Here is a 10,691-nt window from a genome sequence, read left to right on the forward strand (position 1 = left end):
CGAATTGAGTTAATGCACACGCGCACTTCACAGAGTAGGCGTTCCCTAACGGACAAATCAAAATACATGCTAGAACGCGTCAATAGGATCTCGCTAGCTCGTCCTTGGCTTTGCCCACCTCCTTGTTTGTTCTGCCTACTATGATTAATTTGCTCCCATTGGAAACGACAGGTTGTGGTCTATCTTGAGTTACTTATACAACTATCTTTGGTTGCACGCTCGCTCCTTAGGGCGTCATGAACATCATGGGAAACTTCTCTGACTGTGCATGTATGATTTTGTGTGTATTGTTATAAACGATAACGCATATCGCTTACTTTACGTTGACTAACTAGCTATTCCTCTTAATATGTGCACATGAAAGTCGAGGAAGACGTGTTGATGCTTGCTTCCTGCCAGCGTGTGTTACGTTGCTAGCTAGCGTTAGCTATTTTAGTATATACAGGAAGAAGCTAGCTATCTACCTGGCATGGAATCCATTGAACGCACGCGTGGCTGTCAAACTTCCTCGAAAATCGAAGAGGACTTGGTCAAAGATGATTTTACACCCTCGAAGCTCGGAACGAAAGAATAGTGAGTGTTCCAAAATGACACATCAATGTTCTCCTTGCCCAGCATAATTGCTAATGTTACATTTGTATTAGTATTTTTTGTATTTATTAGGGATCCCCATACGTTTCCTGGGGTCCAAACACATTAAGGCACTGTTCTTCGCCACTATTTTTTAGAAACGTTGTATCCTTCTGTTTCTAGCAAGGTGTTACATTATTTCCATTTATTTTTTAGCTGGGATGATGCGTACCAGAGGGAATTGCAGACATTTAAAGACATTGGAGACGTCGGTGAGATATGGTAAAGATAATACTGGTTATAGTGTAAATGGATCTGTGCAGCCCTATATCAACTTACAATGGATTGGAGAGGTGTTCAGAAGGGTCGAACTAATGTCTATGGGTGGAACGTTCATTTGCCTCCAACACTTTGCCCCAGTGTACCACCTACTACAATATCCAGCTACCAAGGACACATTTGGTCAAAGTTTATACAGTTGTCATTGTGCTGTACTGTGCCCCATCTCTATTTCCTAAGGTTTGGAGAAGAGAGTATGGACCGTGTACTGCGGTGGATGGAAAAAGAGGGAATCCCAGAAGATGCTGCTGTACTTGATATTGGCACAGGGAATGGTGTCCTTTTAGTAGAACTGGTAGGCTTTGAAAAAAATTGAAAGTTGTGTAATTACTATGCTGTAAAAATGCCTATTAGGCATACACACCTGTAGCATATACTGAATGTACAAAACATTAAGAACACCTGCTCTTTCCATGACATAGACTGACCAGGTGAAAGCTAAGATCCCTTATTGATGTCACTTGTTAAATTCACTTCAATCAGTGTAGATGAATTGGAGGAGACAGGTTAAAGAAGGACTTTTAAGCCTTGAGACATGGATTGTGTATGTGTGCCATTCAGAGGGTAAGTGTGTGAAGAACTGCAACGCTGCTGTTTTTTCCACGCTCAACAGTTAGCCCTGTGTATCAAGAATGGTCCACCACCCAAAGGACATCCAGCCAACTTGACACAACTGTGGGAAGCATTCGAGTCAACATGGGCCAGCATCCCTGTGGAGTGCTTTTGACACCTTGTAGAGTCCATGCCCTGATGAATTGAGGCTGTTCTGAGGTCAAAAGGGGGGTGCAACTCAATATTAGGAAGGTGTTCCTAATGTTTTGTACACTCAGTGTAGGACAACATTAGCTTGAATGCTTTCTTCACCTATGTCAATCATTTTTGCCTTTGCATGACTATTCATGTTCTTTATGCATTCTGATTTTTTTTTTCTTCTCTAGGCCAAAAGTGGATACACACATCTCACAGGAATAGATTATTCTGCAGCTTCTGTTGAACTTGCAAGAAGTGTACTGCAGACAGAAGACTGTTCTAATGTGGAAGTCAAGGTAAGCCCTACCTGCTGTGTGTGTAGAAATGATAATCGCTACAGTAACACTACAGTAACAGCTGTATTAATTGCTGTTGCACAGTACATTAGCAGGCCTAATAGCATTGTAATTGCAGTGCACAGTAATGGAGTTGAGCGGTTTTTGTTATTACAAGTGGTAAGGGAGAGAACCTATTTCTCTTTTGCAATAACAAAAAACACACTTAGTGTTTTGGCCATGTGTATACCAGCAATTGTTATGTGCAAGGGACACATGCTTACAGCAGATGGTATACTTCAAATCAAATCAAATGTTATTGGTCACATGCGCAGAATACAACAGGTGCAGACATCACAGTGAAATGCTTACTTACAGCCCTTAACCAACAGTGCATTTATTTTTAACAAAAAAAGTAAAAATAAAACAATAACAAAAAAAGTGTTGAGAGAAAAAAAAGAGCAGAAGTAAAATAAAATAACAGTAGGGAGGCTATATATACAGGGGGGTACCGTTGCAGAGTCAATGTGCGGGGGCACCGGCTAGTTGAGGTAGTTGAGGTAATATGTACATGTGGGTAGAGTTAAAGTGACTATGCATAAATAATTAACAGAGTAGCAGCAGCGTAAAAAGGATGGGGTGGGGGGGCAGTGCAAATAGTCCGGGTAGCCATGATTAGCTGTTCAGGAGTCTTATGGCTTGGGGGTAGAAGCTGTTGAGAAGTCTTTTGGACCTAGACTTGGCACTCCGGTACCGCTTGCTGTGCGGTAGCAGAGAGAACAGTCTATGACTAGGGTGGCTGGAGTCTTTGACAATTTTGAGGGCCTTCCTCTGACACCGCCTGGTATAGAGGTCCTGGATGGCAGGAAGCTTGGCCCCAGTGATGTAGTGGTCTAAGGCACTGCATCTCAGTGCTTGAGGCGTGCGTCACTACAGACCCCCTGGTTCGATTCTAGGCTGTATCATAACCAGCCGTGATTGGGAGTCCCATAGAGCGGTGCACAATTGACCCAGTGTCGTCCAGGTTTTGCCGGTGTAGGCCGTCATTGTAAATAAGAATTTGTTCTTAACTAACTTGCCTAGTTAAATAAAGGTAAAATAAAATAAATACTTAACAGTTGGTGGTACTATTGGACTGTATTGTGAGACCTATGCACAGACACCTACACACACGTCCATACAGTATGTCAATACCTCATACTTATTCATTATACAGTCATATTTTAATCAATTAAGAACATTTATATTGGTCACTAATGCTTTGGAAGAAAATAGGTGTGGTGGACTGCATATATTTGACATAAATGTCTGTCAGAATGATAATTTCATGAATAAAAACTGTTTGTTTCATTTTTTTATGATTAAGCATACTGTAATGGTAATAATGCCACATGTGCAGGACTGGAATATAAACATTTCCATTTCCAACGTTTATCCACATCCCACTACTCCATCCCAGTAATATTATGTTTAGGACTGTGGGTCTCTTGGTTGGACCCCAGACCACAGACAAACCCAGCCATTGATGCTTAGCTCTGCATGAATTCTCCAACCGCCAGTGACACAATCTAGCTTTCAGCGCACCATATCCCCTAGCCTAGGGCTGTTGCCATGAGGGGAAACTCTCCTGTGTTTACCTGGCATGTTGGAGGGGTAGCAGAGAGGTGTTAAAAGTAATGGGACTCCGCCTGGCTTTGGATTCAGCCACATTGTGGCCGGGCGAGCTGACGGGATTTAACACATCTGCAGGAAAACATGTGCAAGAAAAACAGGTTTTAAATGCCACTCATCCATATGATACCAAACCTAGGGATGAGTGAGGTTTCCTCCCCCATACACACACACACACACATGTATAGTCTCTTACTGTACACCTTCCTCTGGAGCAATGTTCCCTCTAAATTCTTCGGCACTGAGCAAATTTCAGGTCTGCTGAGAGCAAACTTGAACGTTGTGAAAATTCTGTGCAACTTCCAGCGCTCGTTTACTGTGAACACTGAGGCTGTACCCACTTTAAGTTACAGTTTAACAGCGGCCAAGTAGGCTACTGTGGCTATTTGAGCATAATATAGGCCTACCAGAGTGGCCTACCATAAAAAACAATGGAGAAAATGCATCCCATACCATTTTAACATGGAAATAGCCTAGTCATTCAGCCTAAAATAGCAGATAATGTGTGGTGTTTGATGTAGGCCTACATTCCATGAGACTTTAAAAAATATATATGCAGGGCTTGACATTAACCTGTTTATCCACTTGTCCTTCAGACAAGGAGGTGACTGAAAATGTTGTTGTTTGATGCAAGAAACCACTTTACAAAATAAAATGCATTATTGTTCTCATACTAATTATTACAGAGAATCAGACAAATTATGCTACCCTCTGCCTATTGGCTATTTAGCTTATTCAAGCATGTCTCAAAATACAACACTGCAAAAAAAAAAAGCTCTTTACCTGACTTGCTTTTCAAAGAAATCAAATAAAATTTTATTGGCCACATGCGCCGAATACAACAGGTGCAGACATTACAGTGAAATGCTTACTTACAGCCCTTAACCAACAGTGCATTTATTTTTAATAAAAAAGTAGAATAAAACAAAAAAGTGTTGAGAAAAAAAGAGCAGAAGTAAAATAAAATAACAGTAGGGAGGCTATATATACAGGGGGGTACCGGTGCAGAGTAAATGTGCGGGGGCACCGGCTAGTTGAGGTAGTTGAAGTAATATGTACATGTGGGTAGAGTTAAAGTGACTATGCATAAATAATTAACAGAGTAGCAGCAGCGTAAAAAGATGGGGTGGGGGGGCAGTGCAAATAGTCCGGGTAGCCATGATTAGCTGTTTAGGAGTCTTATGGCTTGGGGGTAGAGGCTGTTGAGAAGTCTTTTGGACCTAGACTTGGCACTCCGGTACCGCTTGCCATGCGGTAGCAGAGAGAAGTCTGACTAGGGTGGCTGGAGTCTTTGACAATTTTGAGGGCCTTCCTCTGACACCGCCTGGTATAGAGGTCCTGGATGGCAGGAAGCTTGGCCCCAGTGATGTACTGGGCCGTACGCACTACCCTCTGTAGTGCCTTACGGTCGGAGGCCAAGCAGTTGCCATACCAGGCGGTGATGCAACCAGTCAGGATGCTCTCGATGGTGCAGCTGTATAATTTTTTGAGGATCTGAGGACCCATGCCAAATCTTTTCAGTCTCCTGAGGGGGAATAGGCTTTGTCGTGCCCTCTTCACGACTGTCTTGGTGTGTTTGGACCATGATAGTTCGTTGGTGATGTGGACACCAAGGAACTTGAAGCTCTCAACCTGTTCCACTACAGCCCCGTCGATGAGAATGGGGGCGTGCTCAGTCCTCTTTTTTTTCCTGTAGTCCACAATCATCTCCTTTGTCTTGGTCACGTTGAGGGAGAGGTTGTTATCCTGGCACCACATGGCCAGGTCTCTGACCTCCTCCCTATAGGCTGTCTCATCGTTGTCGGTGATCAGGCCTACCACAAAGAAGTCTAGAAATGTACATGTTTTGTGCTCTTGTAGGAAGCAATCACTCCCCTATTGCTGACTACAAATTATCTATAGCTGGCCTAATCACTCACTAACTAGCAAAGGATATTAACAAAATGTGCACACGTGGCTACATGCAGCTCTCGATTTGATCTCAAAACAAGCCCATCTACTCATGACCGCTCATGCTGTAAACAGTCCAGTTCAAAGTAAATGGCACAGATCCATATATGGCAATAGCCTATTTGCACATGACTACTGCAGCTCTGATTGGTTATGGCTCACCAGTCTGTGTAGAGCGTGTCAATGCAATAGAATCCTACTCCGATGCGTTCTGCCTAAAACAAAATCTCTTGCGTAGTTAGTTTTGCATACTAAGTCTTGCCTAGTTCGTTTTGTTTCGGTATGTTGCATTGAAAGTGGCTAATATTGCGTCGATTCGATCACAATTGCCACAGTAAAGGGAAACGTTGATAGTGTTAACAGGGAAAACTAGAAAGTTGGCTAGAGCGAACATTGCTCTAGAGGTGTGTACTGTGTACTGTACTTGGTCAGAGTGCTTGCTGTTGAAGTCAATATTGACCTTAGTCTGGCAGCATTCCTGTCTGGGTAGGGGTGGGTGTGTATATCAGATGCAGGGGCACAACTTTCATTGGGGACTGGGGGACATGTCCCCCCCACATTCTGAAATTACATTTTTGTCTCCCCCAGTTGTATTATTGGAATGTGATCCAAAACAAGGCAACGGTGTGCTTTAGGACCATGCGGACGCCTCCGTGCGTCGGGTAGGCTGTTAGGAGTGTTTATCCGACTGAGGGGGGAAAAATACAAAAAATGTTATGTCCAAAGTTGTGCCCCTGATCAGATGGTATGTTTGCATCATGGTCCATACCTCCAGAGCAGTAGAAGATTGGAAGTGTGTGTGTGAGTGAGTGACTAGCCTGAAGCGTACCATCTAGTTAGAATCTGCCTGGGACAATTCCACCTCTGTCACCATTTGGAAGCACTACATGTTTTTCCACTGTTTTAAAGCCTCGCCCTCCCACCACTGGCCTAAATCACCTCACTGAGGTTTATGGGCGCATCCATCCAAAATGAACGGAGACATTCCAATGGACATACACATTTCTCTCAACACTGAATCACTGTTGACCCCTCATAAAACGGCAATGATGTGACCCTTAGGTGGTGGTGAGTGTGTGGCTGTTTGGCTCACCCCAGAGGTCTGGTGTTCAATGGACATAAAATAGGTATTTTATTGGTGGTAGGTCCTCAGAAGTGGTCAGTTTTGACGACAGGGGCGAAAGCACTCTATTTTTGCACAGATATTAGCCTCTGTCATGTGGTTACTCAAGTTCAACAGATATTGAAGCCAAAGATTGATGCTGAAAGTCCCTTTTTATACATGGTGCCTTCAAAGTATTCACACCCCTTGACTTTTTCACATTTTGTTGTGTTACAGCCTGAATTTAAAATAGATTAAAGTGAGATTTAGTGTCACTGGCCTACACACATTACCCCATAATGTCAAAGTGGAATGATGTTTTTAGAAATTAATTACAAATGAAAAACTGATATGTCCTGTCAATAAGTATTCAACCACTTTGTTATGGCAAGCCTAAATAAGTTCAGGAGAAAAAATTTGGTTAACAAGTAAAATAAGTTGCATGGACTCACTCTGTGTGCAATAATAGCGTTTAACATTTATTTTTTTAAATGATTACCTCATCTCTGTACCCCACATATACAATTATCTGTAAGGTCCCTCAGTAGAGCAGTGAATTTCAAACACATATTCAACCATAAAGACCAGGGAGGTTTTCTAATGACTTGCAAAGAAGGGCACTTATTGGTAGATAACATTTTTTAAATAATAATAATAAAAAGCAGACATTGAATATCCCTTTGAGCATGGTGAAGTTATTCATTACTCTTTGGATGGTGTATCAATACACCCAGTCACTACAAAGATACAGGCGTCCTTCATAACTCAGTTGCCAGAGAGGAAGGAATCTGAGTTTAATAGAGTTTAATAGCTGTGATAGGAGAACTGAGGACGTATCAAAAACATGGCAAAGAAATGCACTTTATGTCCTGAAAACAAACCCCTTATGTTTGGGGCAAATCCAACACAACCCATCACTGAGTACCACTCTTCATATTCTCAAGCATGGTGGTGCCTGCATCATATTATGGGTATGTTTGTCATCGGCAAGAAGTAGGGAGTAGAGCTAAGCACAGGCAAAATCCTAGAGGAAAACCTGGTTTAGTCTCCTTTCCAACAGACACTGTGAGACAAATTCACCTTTCAGCAGGACAATAACTTAAAACACAAGGCCAGATATACACTGGAGTTGCTTACCAAGACAACATTGAATGTTCCTGAGTAGCCTAGTGACAGTTTTGACTTAAATTGGCTTAAATCTATGGCAAGACTAGCAGTGATCGACAACCAATTTGACAGAGCTTGAAGAAATACTCACAGCTGTAATAGCTGCCGAAGGTGATTCTAACATGTATTGACTTAGGGTTGTGAATACTTATATGAATTAGATCTGTATTAATGTTTCTATAAATGTGCAAACATTTCTGAAAATATATTTTCACTTTGTCATTATGGGGTGTTTTGTATAGATCGGTGATGAAAAAAATAATTTAATCAATTTTGATTTCAGGCTGTAACAACAAAATGTGGAATAAGTCAAGGGGTATGAATACTTTCTGAAGGCACTGTATCAGTTGTTTAATGAAAATAGTTTTTGAGAAATGATAGACATGGCGTATAGGCTCTCTCATACAGCCATAATGTAGCTCAACACATCTGGAGTACCAGGCTATTGTATATAAATAGGATTCAAGTACATACTGATATCAACTCACTCACTGTGCCTTTTGCATCATACTAGGAGGTGGACTTCTTGAGCTGCTCTGGAGAGTTGAGCGGCTTTGATGTATGCATCGACAAGGGCACATTTGACGCCATAAGCCTGAACCCAGAGAACACTGAGGAGGGCAAAGCATGTTACATCCAAGCCCTGAAAGGGGCACTGAAGGAGGATGGGCTATTCGTCATCACTTCCTGCAACTGGACTAAGGAACAGCTACTACAGATGTTCAGCCAAGGTGAGTGAACCATCCGAGACACTCCTGGAATGTTGTGAGTGGAACATTGGATTACACTTTTCAGGACTCCTCCATCCCACGGTCAATATAATAACCTAAATATCTGTTTGTTTCCTGAATGCAAAGTTAGTTCTCATCAGTAGCCTTGATTGTTTATGGCATCTTTTATGCCATTATGATGGTAGTTTTGTATGCTCAATAGCAAGTTAAGAATTATCAACAGGGAGGAGGGCAGTCTGTTGGGCTTGTAAAAAATTTTTTGGGGGTGGTTCATTTCGGTGTCTGACCTATTATTAAAACATTGATATAATGCCTCAACCAAGACAGCTCTCTGGTCAAGTTATAATATATATAATAATTATTTAGGCTTGCCATAACAAAGTGGTTGAATACTTATTGACAAGACATTTCCTTTTTTTCATTTGTAATTAATTTCTAAGTGTCAGGTTATAACAAAAGCAGCCTTGTTTAGCCAGTATTTAGGCAAGCTTCCATTTGCTGTCACCCTTCAGCAGGAGTAAGAGCTGGGGAGGTGCTTTTGGGACCAAGGCCATGTGAACCTCATCTGTCAAAATGACAGCTTGTCTGTACTGGCTTTGAAGATGCACCACAGATGGTGAATGGTAGTTGCTTAAAAACCCACACAAAACCAGTGTCTAGTGCGAGGGTTAGAGGTTTTGAGGGAGTTTTACAGCTTGAAAAAGCAATGCTAACATAGCAAGGTATTAACTCTATGATTGCTGCTCATAAACGTATCTTCTTTGACTTGCAGGGTTTGATTTTGTGAAAGAGCTACCAACACCCCGCTTTCAGTTTGGTGGCAAGACTGGCAACAGTGTGACCGCAATAATCTTCAAACGACTTCACTGACTTTTGCCCTCAAGAAAAACAGCATTCTGAAATGTTGTTTTTATGGACTTTTTCCACAATCATTTATTTCTCAATTGAAAAGTTTCATTTTTGTGGAATGTTTTGAGAAAGGATCACACCAACAATCAGTATTCCACCAAATAAATAAATGTTATTTGTCTTGCACGTTGACATGTTTCCTCTTTCCTTACCTTTTCTCCACATTGTATCAGATTCCAGACATCAGACATCTAAATTGTGCAATGAGAATCCAACCGGCAATGTAAAATTCCTTCACCTTTTATTATGTAAAGTGGCACAGTGGTCTAATGCACTGCATTGCAGTGCTAGCTGTGCCACTAGAGATCCTGGTTCGAGTCCAGGCTCTGTCGCAGCCGGCCGCGACCGTGACTGGGAGACCCATGGGCGGTGCACAATTGGTCCAGCGTCGTCCAAGGTAGGGGAGGGTTTGGCCGGCAGGGATGTGGGTTCGTTTCCCACGGGGGGCCAGTATGGGAAGAAAACAAAAAAACATGTATGTATTCACTAACTGTAAGTCGCTCTGGATAAGAGCGTCTGCTAAATGACTAAAATGTAAATGTATGTAACCGTTCACTCTTTCTGGCATTGCCATATCACTGTACCCTGATGACCATTACCATATCACTGTACCCTGATGTGATGTCCATTACCATATCACTGTACCCTGATGTCCATTACCATATCACTGTACCCTGATGTCCTTTCACAAAGCTTAGAACTGTCACAAGGAAATGTGGGAGTTAGTGCCACTAAATATGATAGTCAGACACAGCAGAGGGGGCCATTTCTCAGCATTATAAATGCATCAAGCCTTGTCCTCTAATCAGCAGCACATTGTTACTTATCACATTAAATTTGACTATATTCAGATAATTAATGTAATTTGGATTGATTCATCCAAAATCGCCCCCTGGGAAAAAATATAACTTTTGATTGTCAAATAGCTAATCATAAAATAGCTATGTGGCTTTCTAATATTGTAAATTTTTGCTAATATTAAAGATGCATTATTTCATAATTACAGCTAATTTCCTATGAAACCTTTTAGTTCAGATTGCCATTAGTTCTTGGCATCTTATCATCCCCATTTCCTTTGTTCCTACGTAAGTATTTTTTATCTTTTAAGTGGATTCTCCTGCCTTGTGGCATGAGGTCATCACTGACCCATATGAACTCATCTTCATGTGGATTCAGTTAGCTGCAGTCAGAAGATCATGGAATATTAGGTCTTCCTAGAGTAGGGCA

At 41.7% G+C, this 10,691-nt stretch overlaps 1 protein-coding gene across 1 annotated transcript; it reads left to right on the forward strand.

The window, feature by feature from the left end:
• The first annotated feature begins 110 nt into the window (after positions 1-110).
• On the forward strand, positions 111-9,596 carry eef1akmt2 (EEF1A lysine methyltransferase 2). The gene is made up of 6 exons (XM_041882541.2): positions 111-573; positions 787-852; positions 1,090-1,204; positions 1,848-1,955; positions 8,339-8,555; positions 9,328-9,596. The coding sequence occupies exons 1-6, from the start codon at positions 470-472 to the stop codon at positions 9,423-9,425; spliced, it is 708 nt and encodes a 235-aa protein (XP_041738475.2). The 5' UTR covers positions 111-469; the 3' UTR covers positions 9,426-9,596.
• Positions 9,597-10,691: the final 1,095 nt, after the last annotated feature.

Source organism: Coregonus clupeaformis, chromosome 1, assembly GCF_020615455.1.
Source record: "Coregonus clupeaformis isolate EN_2021a chromosome 1, ASM2061545v1, whole genome shotgun sequence".
Taxonomy (NCBI): domain Eukaryota; kingdom Metazoa; phylum Chordata; class Actinopteri; order Salmoniformes; family Salmonidae; genus Coregonus; species Coregonus clupeaformis.

Bases quoted from the DNA above. Each gene is read 5' to 3' on its own strand.
- eef1akmt2 (XM_041882541.2), top strand. From the start codon at position 470: ATGGAATCCATTGAACGCACGCGTGGCTGTCAAACTTCCTCGAAAATC. The intron at 574-786 runs GTGAGTGTTCCA...TTTATTTTTTAG, and splicing joins AAGCTCGGAACGAAAGAATA to CTGGGATGATGCGTACCAGA. The intron at 1,205-1,847 runs GTAGGCTTTGAA...TTTCTTCTCTAG, and splicing joins GTGTCCTTTTAGTAGAACTG to GCCAAAAGTGGATACACACA.